Source organism: Colletotrichum aenigma (assembly GCF_013390185.1).
Source record: "Colletotrichum aenigma strain Cg56 chromosome Unknown KSG_Cg56_contig09, whole genome shotgun sequence".
NCBI lineage: Eukaryota > Fungi > Ascomycota > Sordariomycetes > Glomerellales > Glomerellaceae > Colletotrichum > Colletotrichum aenigma.
The window spans coordinates 880404-897762 of record NW_023500915.1 but is presented as its reverse complement, the minus strand read 5'-3'; the positions used below and the strand labels follow the sequence as shown (position 1 = coordinate 897762).

The 17359-nt window shown below is 52.4% G+C and overlaps 4 protein-coding genes across 4 annotated transcripts; 1 reads left to right on the top strand and 3 right to left on the bottom strand.

Annotated features, from left to right (window-relative positions):
• Positions 1–1042: 1042 nt before the first annotated feature.
• On the bottom strand, positions 1043–3541 carry ARG1-0 (Argininosuccinate synthase; the record flags this gene model as incomplete). Its single annotated transcript, XM_037328212.1, has 22 exons — positions 1043–1081; positions 1144–1182; positions 1239–1396; positions 1450–1503; positions 1554–1606; positions 1667–1721; positions 1774–1802; positions 1864–1880; positions 1929–2147; positions 2195–2211; positions 2259–2312; positions 2365–2501; positions 2578–2588; positions 2644–2671; positions 2724–2781; positions 2835–2893; positions 2950–2984; positions 3061–3083; positions 3141–3196; positions 3286–3338; positions 3421–3433; positions 3510–3541. 22 exons carry the CDS (start codon positions 3539–3541, stop codon positions 1043–1045), a joined length of 1239 nt encoding a protein of 412 aa, XP_037172900.1.
• Positions 3542–6743: 3202 nt separating this feature from the next.
• On the top strand, positions 6744–7656 carry HOL3 (putative thiol methyltransferase 2; the record flags this gene model as incomplete). Its single annotated transcript, XM_037328211.1, has 2 exons — positions 6744–7202; positions 7294–7656. 2 exons carry the CDS (start codon positions 6744–6746, stop codon positions 7654–7656), a joined length of 822 nt encoding a protein of 273 aa, XP_037173292.1.
• Positions 7657–7737: 81 nt separating this feature from the next.
• Positions 7738–8685, bottom strand: OTU2 (OTU domain-containing protein 2; the record flags this gene model as incomplete). The annotated part of the gene is made up of 1 exon (XM_037328210.1): positions 7738–8685. One exon carries the CDS (start codon positions 8683–8685, stop codon positions 7738–7740), a length of 948 nt encoding a protein of 315 aa, XP_037172966.1.
• Positions 8686–9532: 847 nt separating this feature from the next.
• apsA-1 (Anucleate primary sterigmata protein A) lies at positions 9533–13876 on the bottom strand (the record flags this gene model as incomplete). Its single annotated transcript, XM_037328209.1, has 2 exons — positions 9533–10626; positions 10675–13876. The coding sequence occupies 2 exons, from the start codon at positions 13874–13876 to the stop codon at positions 9533–9535; spliced, it is 4296 nt and encodes a 1431-aa protein (XP_037173293.1).
• Positions 13877–17359: the final 3483 nt, after the last annotated feature.

The following is a 17359-nucleotide window of genomic DNA, read 5'->3' as shown; positions in this document are numbered from 1 at the left end:
AATTCAAAGTGGTTTACACGTCAAGAACCCCCCGTTCTCTTTCAAGGAGCTTCTAGTTATGAAGGAGATACTTTTCATCGGTTGGAAACGGGACATGATTGGCCTGGCCAACAAACAGTCTGTACTGCTTCACACATGATATATATATTTGTAGTGAGCATTGACTACACATCATCTATAGGAATGGAATCAGACAATAGGAAGAAAACATATCTATCATCGGCCTCAGATCTTATTTTAAAACTAAATAGTTGCGTGTATAGGAATAGAGAGCAGGCAAATGGCAGCCAACTTCTCCATCCTGGATCAAGCATCGGCAGGTTGATCGTACAATTGATTCCTCTGAAAGGAAATTTCACAACAAATCAGCCATTCTGATCATCATCGTCGGTCCCGATGCTTATTGTCTCCCGAGTATTGGTGACTGAATAACTCCGAGCTCTGCATTCTCGTGGGTAGCAGAACTCGATTCGCGGCCCTAAAAGGCAGTATCCAGTTCCTAGATAGAAAATGAAACACAACGGTGTTTATGCGAAGGTCACTGAAAACTTCCTATTGGCCTGTTATGTTCCACGTAAAATGTGCAAGACGCCCCTAATATACCTTCTCACCGTAGGCGATTGCGGCGGATGAGAAGATGGGCCCAGACAGAACGTCGGAATTTCCTTTGGAACATCCTGGGTGAGTTATTAAGAAGACGTGAAGTAGGCACCCGGCAGTTCCACCTTCATGCTTTGGGAAGAATGACTCGTTTCTCTTGCCCCGAGGGCATACTCATATCGCTTCCAGACCAATCGATGGCTCTTGAGTTTTCGCCCGAAGCTTGGAGATCAGTCTCTGCGTGAGAGCTCGCCCCGAACCCACCCCCGCGGACTGGCTCGGTCTCTTGTGGTCCACACACTCGCAATCACATCACTGCTATTTCTCACACTTTGGATCAAACCAAACGTCATTGGCAACTTTTGTTTGTAATTGAATTCGCATCTTGTCTAATTTTTCAAAACACCCCATCCTGGCCCAAAACTGCCTCGGGTATATCCATTTAGAACTTGATGCCGGCCTCGGCCATCTGGAGACCGTACTATTGCACAGTTAGCAACCCCACTCTCGAGAGATGAAACAGAATCATCAATATTGACTTACCTTCTTGAGGCGGATGGCGTTGATGGTGATGAAGCCAGACTGTTTGCTTCGTTAGCAACCGAGACGTGCCCAAAAGTCTCTCGGGGCCTGCTTACGGTCTCAGAGGGGTCGAAGGTGGTGAGGGAGTCCATAGAGGCGTCCTCCTCGGAGTAGAGCTTCTCCTGGGAAGTGCGGCCGAGGACGTAGGCGTTGCCCTTGTAGAGGCGGAGGCGGACCTCACCGTTGACACGCTGCTGGGAGAAGTCGAGGGAAGCTGTAGCAAGAGTGAGTTCGTTGTCGACGGACCTAGATCAGGGGAAAACTCACGCTGGAGGAAAGCACGCTCGGGCGAGAAGTACATGCCATTGTACAGAAGCTCAGCTGGGGATGAATTTAGCATGATTTCCATCAAGAAGTAGGATTTTACTTACACCACTGCTTGCTTAGCGAGTCGCGTAGAGACCTCACGCGGCCGTCCAGAACACTACAGCATGTTAGTGGCGGACTCATCAAGTGGCATACCAGCCCTTCAGGATCAACTTACAGGCCCTCGATGGAGATGTGAGCAAGGCGGAGGATGGTCATGGCCGGGGAGTCGTCTGGAAGGTGTCAGCAAGCGGCAAATCTGATGAACTAGGCAGGGACTCGTACAGCAACCCCTAGACTTCAAGCCGATGAAGCTGTGATAGGGATACCAAGTTAGCTATCATGAACGTCAAAGGGCGTCACGTGCATATGTACCGGTTCTCAACGATATCCTAGGACCCGTTAGCTGCATTCCATACAAAGATCAGACGAAAACTCACAATACGGCCAACACCGTGCTCCTTGCCGAGAGCGTTCAGGAGACCGAACAGCTCGACGGGGTCGGTAGCAGTCTGCTGGGGGGTAACGACCTTGACGGGAAGACCCTTGTCGAAGTGAACGGTGATGTCGAGGGGAGCGTCGGGAGCCTGGAGGGGGGAGACGGTCTTGGTCCACATGTCCTCAGGGGGAGTGACGTTGGGGTCCTCGAGCATACCGGCCTACATCACTGTTAGTGGGTTCGCGATCGGGTCGATGGAGATTCTACCTCGTAGGAGCAGTGGGCTGTGACGTGTTAACATAGACCTGAAATTCGAAGACGGGGTGCGTACCGAAGTTGTCGTCCATGGAGTAAGGCTTGGCCTTAGTAGAGGTAACGGGGATGCCTGCAAAGTCTCAGTATAGTACTACTGTTTTGGGATTGTGTATTGGTCATACCCCTCTCGGCGGCGTAGTCGAGCAGGTCGTTGCGGCCCTGGAAGCGGTTGTAGAAGGTGGGGTCGCGCCACGGGGCAATAACCTTGATCTCGGGGTTGATCGTGTAGAAGGCAAGCTCGAAGCGGACCTGGTCGTTGCTAAAATGGGTGTCAGACGGAGTCGCTTGTCGAGGGAGGCCTTGGGCCTCAATTCGGCAGAAGCTGATTAACGTACCCCTTACCGGTCTGCCATTGGAGTTAGTATAAGCGCATGTAAGTCAAAGACGGTTAATTCACTTACGCAGCCGTGAGAAACGAACTGGCAACCCCTGGATGGTCTGTCAGTCTCATCGCCTTCATGGCACACTCTGGGCGACTGACTCCTGAACAGCAGCCCTCATCTGGCCGCGAGCGATGATGGGACGAGCCAAGCTGGTTCCTGAACACCTCTTTAGCGTTTGTCTATCGTGAAAAACATCGCGTCGGTCATACCCAGAAGGTACTGGTCCTCGTAGATGGCGTTGCACTGGACAGCCTTCCAGCAGAGCTCCCTAGACAGCGTTAGCGGACCTCGCCACATAGAGACAGGCTTTTGGGCCACACTCACTCGACGAACTCGCGCTTGAGGTCGTCAATGATCATCTTTGGGCGCATGTTAGTGTACACCCTCCTTTATAAAAGCCAATTCGGCCTGGTGCCTCATTGCGCATCGTCATACCTTCTCGGCACCGATCTGGAGAGCTGCGGGGTGTCAGCACAGACGTTTCCAACAAGAGAGCGACGGGACGGAGTACATACCCTTCTTCTCGACGGCAGCCCAGTCCTCCTCCTGGCCGACGTTGGCGAGGTAGCAGCTGTGAGATCGAGGTCAGCTTAAACAGCTCCTGCGGGGCGCGGGGCTTCGCGAGCTCCCAAGATAGTTGGCGGGGGCGGGACGACTCACACGACGGAGTAGTCCTGCTCCAGGAGCCATGCCAGGATGGTGGAGGTGTCGAGCTTGAGCAATCAGTTAGCATTGACTCCCGTTACGTCGATTCCCGAGTTCTCGTCGTGGTCGGGAGTTGGTGAAGAAACATACACCTCCAGAGTACCTGTGGGTTCACGGTGTCAGTCCTGCGAATGACTCTTTTTTTTGCGCGCGGAGCGCGGGGGCGGGGTTATACGCACGCGAGGCAGACCTTGCCCTTAGAACCAGCCATGTTGACAGATGTTTGAGTTGAAAGGTGAATTGGGTTCTTGGAGAATAACGCGGAGCAACGACGACTGCAATTGAGGCGACCGGAACGAGAAGTGAAGAGGGAGATGTTTGTGTGTGGGTTTGGTAAAACCTTGGGAAAGGGAAAAGAAACGGGATCAAAATTTCGGTCAAGCTTGCTGCGGGCGTGCCGTAGAGTCACAGCACCAATGCGCCGGGATCGGGGATTGCGATAAGATAAGGCGAGAAAAAAAAAAGGCGCCGGCCTAAGGTGAGGTGGGCTGTTGGAGGGGTAAGTTTTGCTGCAGCGCACAGCAAACGCACCCTCAACCCTACGTACGTAAGTCGCCACCCCAAGTAACTGATACCCCACATCTACTAATATACCCAAACGAGTTATTTTTCACCCACTTAACACTACTACTTAATTTATACTTATATTAATAATATAACTAAAAAAATTTAATAATATTCTAAAAAAATAACTAATTAATTTAAAATACCTTTTTATACCCCTTAGGACTTTTAAAACGCTATTACTAAAGTTTTAAGTAATTAAATTATGAATACTACTACTAAATAGTATAATATACTTTATATAACTTTATATAACTACTTTAAGAGTATTATAAATTAATAAGAGGTTTATACTAAATAATAGAAGCTTTCTCCTATTTAAAAAGCCTATTTAGTAGGCTAGATCTTTATATAAAACTAGTTAAGTTTTATTTATATTTATATATAGTTTAAGAAAATAACTTAGAAGATCTTTATTACTATTAATAACTTTTAACCTTTAGAGAAGAAATAAATAAAAAGCTTTTTATATTATAATTTAGCTTTAAAAACTCTAAAGTTATAAAAGATTAATTATTAATATGTAAAGAGTATTATTATTAATATTATTATTAATCTATTTAATATTATAAACTTATTAGCTATTAAAGCTATTTTTATAAGTTTCTATTAGAATGTAGATAAAATTAATATTATAAAAGGAGTTTAATATAATAGATTAATATTAAGGTATTCTAATAAGCTTTTTATTTTTATTTAAAACTTAAAATCTTATATTTAAGCCTCTATAGTTAAATATATTTTAACTAATAATAAATATTTTAAGTTATTTATTATTATAAAAAATAAAACTATATAATAATAATAATTTCCTAAGAATATTAATAATTTTATTACATAGCTTTCTATATTAATTTTAACTTTTTTTATATTTGATTTAATTAGTATAATATAGCTAAAGTAAATATATATTTTGAATATTATAATAAAAGTTAAAAAGTTTTAATTTAAAAAGCTTTTAATTATAGATAGCTATAAAAGGTATATTATAGATAAATTTATACATAAATACTATATTAAAAGTACTTATTTAGTTTACTTATTATTTTACTCTAGCTATATTACTTAGTTATTAAATATTATTATATTCTGACTTCTTAAGAAAGTTTATAAATAGAGGTTTAAAGAGGTTAATATATTATTTAACTTTATACTTATTAAAAAGCAGAACTTTCTCTATTACTATTTTTATACTTATTAAATAGCTTTTTAGTAATTAATTATTAAAATAAGCTTTAAAGTAATAAAGATATAGCTTATTAACTAATAGAAGTACTTTAATAGCTTCCTCTTTAATAAATTAAAAGCTATAGATATTTCATCAATTTTTACGTTTTATTAAACTAAACTTTATATATTTCTACTACTTTATATTTTTATTATTATTACTTTTATAAAGTTAAAAAACTTAGAGAAATATAAGTTCTTCTAAAACTTAAAAATAAATAAAGTTAGTTTTAATAATATTATATATAAATCAGTATTTAATATGATTAGAAAATAGCTTAACCTTATTAATATAACTAAAGTATAAAAAACATTATTACTTCAAAGTTTTTAATTAAGTAATTTAAGCTTATTAAATATATTATAATAAAAGTTAATAAAAACTAACGTTTTATTATTATATATAATATTATAAATATAAAGGATAAAGTTTAGAAAGTACTAATAGAGGCTTAAAAAGTATAGAAAGTTCTTAAAAAAAAGTATTAGAGTATTTAGCTAGTAGCTAAAGTATTATATGTATTAATATACATCTAGTTTTAACTTTCGTAGAGATATATAGCAAATTAATTAATTTGTAGTTATATAAAAGTAGCTGAAAATCATCCTTTTTTAGGGCTATTAGTTACTGCGGGGTATTGGTTACTTGGGGTGGCGACTTACCTACTACTTAATTACATGGAGTGACTGCAATCGAGCTTGCCTTACCGCGTTTGCACTTTGCATGAGAGCAACCAATCCCGTCCCTTCAATTGCAATCTTCTCCCACCTCGCCATTCAAATCTCCCCCAACAATAACATCAACTCGGAGCGGTCAGCAGCTGTCCGTCCATTGCAAGTCTGCAGCGATTCAGGTCAACCAAAAGCGTCATGCCTCCAGCGAGGGTTATCCCGGCGAACCCGACCCACCACCGGGACGGCCAGAGCGATAAGCACACCAAAGCCCATCCAGTGACACAGGAACCTTGGGAAGATGAGGAGGAGGGGGGGCCTGAGGGGCAGCACCTCAGCTGGAGCACGCGCCTTCAGAGTGACACAAGGGAGTGACAGCACCGTGGGGAAGAAGTGCTGTAGCACTCACAACGCACAACCTACCTCCCCTTCCGGTACCTTGCGTCAGACGTCATACAGCCTCGGAAGGCGGAATGGCTTGGGGAGCGGCAATGCGTACCTTGCAGTCTGGGGTAAGCGTCCCTTTTTTTTCTCTATTCCGGAGGAGGAAGGCCGTTACTGTGCGTACTGGCGCGTGTGTGTGCCGCGTGGGAGAGGAAGACAGCCTACCACGCAAAATCGGCGACAGGGGTCCCTATCTCCGTCCTCCCAAAAACGCGGGGCAGTTTTCTATCGCGGGGTTCTTCGGGGACTAAGGACGTCTCGGCTCCGGCCTCCTTGGGGTTTTCATGACTTCATTCGGCTTCTCTTCCGGGCGACTTGTGTCAGCAACAAGCCGGCTGTCCACGTTCTTCATTCTGTTCTCATTGTGTAGCTTCTGATTTTGATTTCTGCATCTAGCTCAAAACATCATCAGCGTCTTATCATCAACCCCGCCAAACAGCGGTATCTACACACGCCCGCGCCCGGATACTCACTTCACACCCGTTCATCCCACCCTTCACAAAACCATGTCCTCCAAACTATCCGACGCCTTCTCCAACGCACCCCTCTCAACCCATGGGCCCAAGTGGTCCGCCTTCTGGGAAGAAAAGTTCACCCCCTGGGACCGCGGTGGCCCTTCCCTCGCCCTGCAGGACGTCCTCACCACCCGCCCAGACCTCGTCCCTCCCCCGCCGCCAGGCGCCCCAAGCAAGCCGACCGCCTTGGTCCCGGGCTGCGGCAAGGGCCACGACGCCCTGCTCCTCGCGAGCCTCGGCTACGACGTCCTCGGCCTCGACTTCTCCGCCACCGCCATATCCCAGGCGGTCGAGAACGAGAAGGCCGGGGTTTCCGATGCCAGCTCGGCCCGCCAACCGAACGGCGTCGGCCCCGGCACCGTGACCTGGCTGTCGGGCGATTTCTTCTCGGATGCGTGGCTGGAGGAATGGGGCCGCGAGAAGACGTTTGATCTGGTCTTTGATTACACTGTGAGCTTCCGCCGTCCGCCCACCGACTCACTCAGCCTACACTCTGTCTCCCCAACACCATGAAAACACTCCATCTAATGTGAATGAAAAGTTCCTCTGTGCCCTGCCCCCCTCGGCCCGTCCCCTCTGGGCAACCCGAATGACCTCCCTCCTGTCACCCCACGGCCGCCTGGTCTGCCTTGAGTTCCCCTCCGGCAAGCCCCTCTCCGCCCCAGGCCCGCCATGGGGCCTCACCCCGGAAATCTACCTCGCCCTCCTCGCCCGCCCAGGCGATGCTCTGGAGTTCTCCTCCTCCACGGAGAAAGGCGACCCGACAGACACCGTGATCGTGCCCCCATTCGACGCGGCAAACGGCCTCAGGCGCCTCGAGCTCATCAAACCGCCCCGGACGCACCAGGCAGGCATGAACGAGGACGGCACAGTCCGCGACTGGATCCACGTCTGGAGCCGCTGAGCAAAGGGGGAGGATGACCGTAGACACAGCCACATCTTATACATCAAAAAGCCATCCCACATGCATGAACATTTTTCCGTCCTATGCTGTCGTCGTCGCCGTAGCTGTAGCTTTCCTCAAAGAATTGTAATGCTCGCCCAGCCCGTACCCATGCCGGTAGTACGCCAACCAAATCTCCTCCCCCGCCGCGCCGCCCTCCCCGATCCTCTCCGTTCGCCCGTCCTGCACAACCCGAATCTCGACCCCGTACACCCCCGCCAGCGCCACCAGCTCCAGCTGCCCGCCCCACTCCGCCGTGTCCCGGATCTTCCTCACGTATCCCTCCAGCCCCTCCTCCAGGAACGGCGCAAAGTCGTCCGGGTGCGCCTCCATCCACTCCGCCGCGCGCCGCCTGACAATCTTGTACGGAAGCGCCGGCTTGCTTTCCGCTTCACCAGCTAGCGGGATGCCCTTCTGCTGCAGCTGGTCCGCCACCGCGGAGAAGAGACAGTGCCCGTCCGGCGCGATCTCCTTCTCGGAGAGCGAGTGCGCCTTGAACTCGTTGAGCATGTACGTCTTCTCGATGCCGCGGTGGTCCGTCATGTTCGCCGCTTCCTCCTCCGCCTTGACGGCCGCGGCCTCGACTTCCGCCGCGCGGCGCGCCAACCGCTCCTTTTGGCGGTTGCGCTTCTTCCCCCCACCACCGCCTCCTCCTGTTCCTTGTGTCTCTTCTGTCGTCGCTGTCGTCGTCTCGGGTTTGGAAATCGTCGTCTGCGCAAGCTTCTCCGCAATCTCCTCGTCACCGGCGGCATCCTTCTCGTCTTCCGAACCTTCGGGCTCCTCGGGGGCTCCGCCGTCGCCGGACAGCGCGGCGAGCTCCTCGGCCTGCTTCTCCTTCAGCCGGCGCTCCATGTCGGCGCACTCGTCGTTGACGCCCTTGCGCGTCTTCTTGGTCGCGTTCTTCTTCTTGGAGGTGATGCGCCCGACGAGGTCGCGCTGCTCCTTGCGGTGGCGTGTTTGCATCTGCTCGAGGGTCTCGGCGGGCTCCATGTTGGCGGTGGGATGTGCCGTCGAATGGCGGGGCACGCTCGCAAGACAGATTGCGCAGACGGCCGTGCGTTCGTAGGTAGCAGCCTCTACAGATATCAACGAAGGGGAGTCGAGGATTGGTCGTGGGGAGCTTCTGGCGGCTTGAGAAGATGTGAACGACCATGAATGACCGATGGAGAGGCTGGTTGTGACGAAGCCGGCGAGTGGGCGGTCGGAGCTTGGGCTGGGCCACCGCTGCGAGGGGTGAAATTTCTTGGTGGGGTCGGTGCGGGGTCCCACACCATCACCGTCGGAGGTCCCTGTGCAAGACACCAACTCCTGAGGTACAGTAGTGCCAATATCTCTCCAAGGTCAATGTCACACGGAGCCTAACAATACTAGATTATTTCACGGTATTCAATTGTTTAGCAAGAATCGTCCACAAGGGACCTATATACACTAGCAAAGTTCCAGCGTCGAATCCCTCCTTGGGACGGGATCGGCTACATCTTACACCTTCTCTCCTCCTCCCGCCAGGCATCCTCCATCACGATGCCCATCCATCCATGTTTTGGACCAGAAACATGGCAAATGTCTTCCCTGACATAGGATATACCAGGCAGCAGCGGCCATCCTGCCGTTGCCCCTTTCCCCAACTCCAAACACAGAAGGCGACCCTCACGTCTCCCTTCTTTTTTTTTTTGTGTATTCCCCCTCCTTTCGCCCGCCCTACGTTATACACGAAGAAATAGTACATAATGGGTATCGGTAATCGAAATGAATGGCAACCCCGAGCGCTCCAGCTGAAAACCTTTCGCTACGAGACGAGTGTAAAAGAAAATGGCTAGAAAAGAATCCTTCGAGAGCTTTAGAACCCCTTGAACGGGTCGTCTCGGAAGAAGTCATCTTCTGTGCCCATGCGGCTGTAGTAGCCGTCGGTGGTGCGGGTGCCGCGCGAGCTGTAGCTGTCGCGGTGACGGCTGCGGCTCTGGCGGCGGCGGAGCTCCTTGCTTCGCCTGCGCGCTCGGTACCTGTACTCCTCGTGCTCGTCGGGATCGCCGTCGAAGCGGGAGTAGGCTAGCGGGCTGATGAAGGCCTCCATGCGAACCGTGCCGATGGCATCGAAGAAGTTGGCACCCGGGCGGGACGAGGCCTCTGACGTGCGCTGGGAGCCGGCGGTGCTCATGGGCCAGCTCTGTGCCCCGCTGGTGGAGGGTTGGGACTGGTGAGACTGGTAGATATCTGATGAGCCGGCCGTGCCCACGCTGTTGCCGGCGTTGCTGTTGGTGTAGCTGTGCTGTCCGATGCTGCCAGGTCCGGAGAAGCCGCGGAAAGACAGCGGTGGCGGGACGTGGCCGCCAGTGTTGCTGCGCTTGCGCCCGTGAACACCTGCTGGGTTTCCACGCTCTCCACGCTCAGTGAAGCGAGGGATGAAGGGCGGTTCTGCCGCATCAATTGACCGCTCTGATCGCTCGCGCTGATGGGTATTGGTATTGGTGTTGTTATTGTTGATGTTCGGCATAGGGGCGTATTGCTCTTGCTGCCTGTAGTTGCCGCTGTCGCCAACACGAGATGAGGGAATACTGGGAACGCTAGGCACGCTGGGGATACTGGGGACACTTGGTACGCTCGGTGCTGCGTCTCTGATTACCGGGGCCTTGCTCTTTGTCAGTCGGATCGAATCACGGATGCCAGTTCGCCTGTTGGGTTGAGGCATTTCAAAGTCCGGTACCGTAGTCTCCTTCACGGGTTGAGGGGAAGGTGTGATTTCGGGAAGGGCCTGAGTCGAGTGGGCGAGGAAGGACAGCGCAGTCAACCAAACGTAGTGTCGCTCCGAGCTCGTGGCCGTAAACTTCAATGCTCTCTGCGGCGTCAAAATCAGGATGGATCGGTTGAAAACATTGCCCTGGCCGCGGGGCGGGGGGTTGTCGTCCTTGACATCTAACACAGATTGGATTGTGACTGGGTTCAAATTAGCATGTATAGAGCATCAAGAGTAGAAGTACTTACGTTTGCGTCCTGGCTTGCCCAGGAGAGCGTTGCCAGAACTGGGCTGCTTGCTGCTCCAGAGGATGGCCCTCTCATAGGGGGCCAACCAGACCCATCTCTTGTGGCGGTCGTTGCTGGAATCGTCCTTGCCGCCATCAGAGACACCGAAAGACTTGCGTCTCCTGACGTACTTGAACATCCACTCGCCGACCATCGTCTGCGCGATGGCATCGACAACGCCGGTAGCCTGGGCCGTGCCATTGGTGCCGTTAGAGGCAGCACCGCTGGATGCGGCGTTGGAAGTGGCGCCGTTGGACACCGCGCTTTGCGAGACACCACCGACGGAAGCGAGGTCGGTGGTAGCAGTCTGGGCTGTGTTCGTAGACAGGCGAGACCTGTGCGACCTGTAGTTGGAGCTCGTGTCGTATCTGGGGCTAGTGAGGTCGTTGTACGGAAGAGGAGGGAGGCCTGGGCTTTCCGGGGTCTCCGCGTGCTGGGGGATCGGCGGCGGCGATCGACTGCCGTGCCTTCTGTTTCTCTGCGTCCTAGGCAGAGCGGCGGCGGAGCGAGTCTTGCGAATGCTGTTGGCACGGTAGTGGCTGCGGCCAACGCCCCGGCGGTGCCAGGGAGCGTCCATCTTCGTCGGGCTTCGCTGACCATCACTCGGCGCGCTGGCACTGAAAGGTGGCCTCCTGGAGCTGGCTCGTGTGGGAATAGGGAAAGGAGGCTGCGCCTCAGGAATACTAGGGCTTCTAGGACGGCCTTGATGACTCGAGATGCCGCTCTGGATCAAAGCGGCCTTGCGCATACCGTTGGGTCGGCTTGAAGGACCACCGTTAGATCTGTCGTATCCGCCCCGTGCTGAAGACTTCATGGGCGCCTTCTTTGAGCCCATCTCCTTGTTCTCCTGGCCGAATCCATAGCTCTCAGGGCCCATAGAGCGCACCGCGCCTCTGGCAATCGCAGACTTCTTCAGAGCTTGCTCTGGCGACGCCGGTGAGGCAGCAAATGTGCTCACTGACGTGCGGTTGGAAGCTCTGGAATCCGTCATCCTCATGCCAGGGGCAGTCAGGACGGTGCGGTACTCAGAATCGCTGACATCCGCGTCGGCAAACTCATCCTGCTCGTCAGAGCTGTGCTCATCAAAACCGGCGAAAAGGCTGCTGATACGGTGCGGGCGTCGCATGGGTGCCTTGTGTCCAGACAGAGGCCCATCATCGTTGTTGCCGGGGTAGGCATCCTTGGTGTCCATGCCATACATGGGCGACATGGGGGAAGTTGGCGGAGAGGAGGGCATATCCGTCAGACTGCGCTTGGTCGCCAGTCTTCTGGGGTTCCTCGGGGGAAGGTGGTTTGGTACAGGGGTAAAGTGGCGAGGATCATCCGTAGTGATGGCAGTAGCAATGTTGGGAGATGATGGCCTGGAGGAGATTGCGGAGGGTCGCAGGTGCGCGGGGAGGTTGGCCAAACGCTTATCGACGAGGATCTCTTCGGTCTGCACAGCAGTTGACTTCACAGGTGCTGACGCAATGATAGACACCTGGCAGCCAAAATCCTTGGTGTACTGCGGCAATCGAGGCTCCCTAGGCGTAGTAGGACGGCTCGTGGGCGGGATGATGCTGATGCTGGGGATGAGCAGCTCCTGGACAGGCTTGAGCTCCGGCAGGGGCTGCGGCTTCTCTTCAGGCTCGGGCTCGGGGAAGTCGGTCTGGGTGGAAGATGATGCCATAACTGGGGCGGGGATTTCAGGGGGAGGAGGGGGTGTCGTAGACCTGTAAGGCGACTTGGGCGTCTTGGGTGGGCTCAGGGGCTCTTCGACAGTCTGAGATCCGGCCGAGACCATGTGGTTGTAGGGACGAGGCTCGATGGACAAGGGACGGTTGATCTGTACACGCTTGCGTCGCTGGTTTGCTTCGATCGCCTCAATTTCCGACTCACGGTGGACGTACTCGACCTCAGCAGGCTTCTCAGGCTTGACGGGCTCATCGAGCTTGGTAAGTTCTTCCATCTTCGCCGCAGGTTCAGGGGTAGACGGCTTGACCGGCTCCAGCTGTGGTGACGGCGGGGGCGAGAACTGAATTCCAGTATCCGTGTAGGTTGCCTTCGGGGCTGGCGGCGGAGGCGGCGGCATCAAGTCCTCGTCGTCCTCTTGGATCCCGTCTTCCAGGGCCTCCAAGACAGGTTGGTTCATCCAGAGTCTGCCTCGCGTAACGCTTCCAGGGCGCTGAGGGCTTTCGAGGCTTTGGTTTCGTCGGTGGATCCTTGAGAGTACGCTTTCACGACTCATATTCCTCGTGTGGCGGTGGAAAGACAAGGCGCTCTCACGTCCACCATCATCGGTCTGCCAATCATCGTCGCCATCGAGGTTCAGCTCATCGGCGAGAGAGTTGACGTTGTTGACCTTGCCAGGGCTTTGTTGCATGGAAAATCGAACGCTGTTTGTCATACTCATGGTGCGGACACTGGCGGCGTCATTGTTGTTGTCTTCCATGTCGCTATCAGCAGCATGGCCATTGGCCTGGGCAGCTTGGTAGGCGGTGACCTCATCGAGGACCACCTTCAAGCGGCTCTCCGCAACATGGATCCTGCGCTCATACTTGCGCTTCTCTTCTTCCCAAGAATCCTTGTCTTGGGACCAGAGGTCGTGAATCTTTTGCTCGGCTTCCTCCTGACTTCGAATCTTCTTCTGAGCGGCCTCGAGCCTCTTCTTCGTTTCTGTGATGGAGTCGACGGCCTCATCCCTTTCACGAGCAAGTTCGCCCAATGCGGACGAGGTTCCACCTTCGAGCAGAGCAAGTTGGCGCTTCAAGGACCTGCTTTCCTTGGTGGTGGTGGCTACCGATTCCTGAAGTGATTCCTGTTCCTCGCGAGAAGCATGCAACGACACCTCTAGGTTCTCAATAAGCTTCGTCTTCTCTTCCTGGTCGCGTCGCAAGTTGAGGATCTCGGCTACCAGGTTAGCGTGCAGAGTTGGTGTAAATCGTCGGGGATCGAGGACGCTGATGTTGTCTTCATTGGTGATGTTTCTCGAGGACCGCTTCGAGCTCTTTTCATTGGGTACCGGGGGTGGTGAGGGGCTCTTCTTGCCGTTCGGAGGGGTAACTGAGCGTCGTGACTTTCTCGAACTTCGTGAGGGTGTTCTGTGTGGTGTGTCTCGTGGCGTGGGGAGGGCGGTGGCGGCAACCGGGCCGCCGTGCTCGTCGTCAGTCTCCCAGACAGCCATGTTGAGGAGACCGACTGGGTGAGAGACAGTGAGGTTGCTCACGGCGAGATGCAATGAGGGCGGTGGTCCTCAATTGAACCCCTCCGGGAGAAAGGTAAGCATTCAAGTTCTGGACCTGTTCGGCTCACAGCGAGTCAAAGGTGCTTGGATCTCCAGTCGTTTCGGGGAAAATCAAATGTAGGGGATCAAAGCACACAGGTGAGCCCCAGGGATCCTTGCCGACGGTGGAAATGACAGGCGCTGGAGGAGCAGTCCGACCGCGCAATCACGGGTGCATTGACGCTATCCAAACCCCACTGAACTGACGAGTTAGTTTAGTGTTCAGTGCTACGGGAGAGGCACATCGAAGGGGGGAGACGCCGAGAGCTGCGGCAAGGAAGATGCATGAACTGCAGTTGGTGAAACTCACCAGAGAAAGACGTTGTTGGCGGAGGTGCTACTGTTGCGTCACGGGCGCAGCAGCAGTTTGCTTTTTGAAAAGGTGATAGGTGACGGCTCAAGCCGAATTAGACAGAAGAAATAAGGAGAGGTTCGCTCAAGTGTGCCGTTTCTGGAAGATAAAAGAGTCGACTTAGCTTGAAATCCTTGGAACCCATGTGGTATAAGTTGGTATAACGGAACCAGGGAGGGATGTTCGGGAGCTGTTTGGGGGAAGGGATGCCCACCTTAAGAACGGAGAGATATAGGGACAGAAATCAAGTGTGAAACTGGTTGGCTTTCGAAGCCCGAAATCAACGTCGCAGACAAAGGAGAAATCGAAGAACCGGCAGTCGTAAGAACGGATGACAACGTCTCGCAAAGTCGTAGTGAGTCGGCGGCCGTTTTGTTATCGATCTCTAATAAGTCGACATGTCGTTTGAAATTGAGTTTGGAGGTAGATGGTAAGAAATGCGACTGCGGGAAGGAAGGGCGGCAGTGAGCGAGGAAAAGGACCTCGGTTCGGTTCGAGTTGGGCGCGGGAGGCGATGTACAAATTACTTTTATAGATAAATGGTGGGTTTTAGTTGAGAAGAAACGTTGGTCTGGAGAAATGCGCGAGAAGGCGGAGAGGCTTGAATTGGTGGTGGTTTTGGTGTGTTTGGTCTGGTCTGGCGGGGGGGAGATTGTGGTCAGCCTCTTCCTCCCGGACCTCCTTCCCTCTTTCTTCTTCTGAAGCTTCTCCCGCGGCGGCGATCGGCCGCAAGACCCCAAGCTCTTCTGAGACAAAACAGAATGACTTACAGAGAGCGGTAGATTGGAGGGTCGATAGTGTATCGGAAATTTTAGAAACAAGTCGCTGTTGGAAAAGCAACGGCGCGCCGTCGGGCTGAAAGACGGGCAATGGCGAAAAAAGGGAAAAGGGACTCGACGGAGTACAACAAGTGCCAACAGTGAAGTGGCGACTTGGAACGGGCTCGGGGGCGCGAGAATCGGTGGTGCAGCAGCAGCAGGTAGGACGTGTATCCCAACAATGAGGAGGGACAAGACAGACAGCTACATCCGAGGCCAATTGGAGGATCAATGGCAGCGCACGGAGGGCAGGACTCGGCTCGACTCGAAGGAGAGTGAGAGAAGGAGGAAGAGTTCCTTGAGGGTGTCGAGAGGTACGAGTCGAGGCGCAAAGGAGAGAGTGAACACCCGGGTGCGCGGCGCCAGGCCATTCAGTCATTTCAAGCATGGGACAGGCTGAGATGGGATGGGAACAAGGGGAAGGGCCAGGGTGAGGAGCATGGGATGGACAGCACTAAGGTAGGTAGGGTAAGGCCGGGGTGAACGACTCTCAAAGTGGGAATGGGGACATGATCCATGGAGGCAGAGTGATCACACAGGTAATGTACGATTTAGTTGGGCGCAACTCCACATGCAACGACACGGACACGGGCCAGTGCAGGCAGGTGAGCGTGATGGAGACGATGTGCACTGAGAAGGGAAGTGAAGTGCAAGCTGAGCCTATGCCTGTGCCTGAAGCGCAGGAGGAGCTGCTTTGTGCTAGGTAGGCTTTTCAGCATTGGCAACAGCCAGGCCGCAGATGCAATGTGATGGGATCATGAGCCCTGGTCTACGAGATTAGCTAGATTAGGTCGGGCACAGAGAGAGGTACGTAGTCGAGCCAGGTTGTCAAATGGGAGGAGACAAGAGACTCAACCGGATGGCAAGGGGATAAATTAGGTCCAGGCACAGGCGACCATTTAGATCAAATCATCCAACAAGAGGAGGCGGCGGCCAACGGCAACGGTCCAGCCCCGAGAGGACTCCTGTTTCTCCATTGCTTACCTTACGTCTGTAGGTCGTTCAACAAAAGGCCAAGACCAGCAATTGCCAACATCCAAGGACACGACCTGCATCCGAGTTGGACCGACACGCGTGCACGAGGCTGTCAGACCAAGAGCAAATGAAAGGGCGGGGGCAAGTGCGAGGCGGTAGTCGTGGCCCAGGCCGGCTGTTGTTTTCTGTTGATGGCGCCGTTACATCTGTCGTCCAAAACCGCGAGGTCTTGCAGCCGGCTTTTGATTATGTTTAATAAGGCGATATGAGCTTGTTCGGCCCCAGCGGCCCCCTCTCCATCTCTGAGGCTGGTGTGCTCCATCGTACAGCCCGGAGCACGGCATCGCTCCAACTTGACGCAGCGAAGTACATATGCTTTCAAAACTTCATCCCACGCAAGCCACTGACCACGAAAGCCAAGGGGCGACGAGATTGCGAGCAGAAAAACTTGGTGCTGCGGCATTGGGGTCTAAGGTGCGCTAAGTTAGCAGCGGCAGCAGCAGTTCGCGCGCCGGATGGCGTACGAAGACTTGCCGCTGCAGAGTTCTGCTAGCTCTTCTTACACTGGCCAAAGACGGAAACCGGCTGGAGTCATGTCAGGCCGATCATTGGGAGAAAAAGAAAACCGGCCGCAGGAAGGGTCTTTTCAACAGCAACAACAAAGACGCCGATTGGGAGGTTTTCAGAAGGAGCAAGGAAGGATGCACTTGCAGTTGCATATTCAACGGGCAGGCGCGAGTCCGTCTTCCCACAACACGTGGGCAGTCCGCTCTTGCCGTCTTTGTGCAATTCGGCTGAGGGACGACTCCTTGTCGACACTCGAGACTCGACAGAGCTCCTCCTTCCTTCTGCATTCTGCTCTCTCATTAAAACAACGGGCAACAGCGAGTCTGGATGTACCTCCGTGCATCGTGCCTACCTCACCTCCTAAAATCAGGCATCTCTTCGTCAGCCCTCTCCACTTTTCCTCATAGGGAACCTAACTGCAGTGTAACTGTGAAGAGGGTGATGTGAATCGTGTGAATCTCCGGACGGCATCGCAGGTACAGGCATCCACGTACGGATCAACAGCCGCAGATTTTAGCAAGAAACAAAAGCCCACGGTGAAACGGGCGCCGATGGGATCAACCCAGATAGATTATCGCTCATCCGCCACGATCTCGGCGCCTCAGGTTCTCCCTTCTGGCAGGCAAGTGATTTTTTCTCCACTCTGTACGGATAAAGTGTAGGCACTCAAAT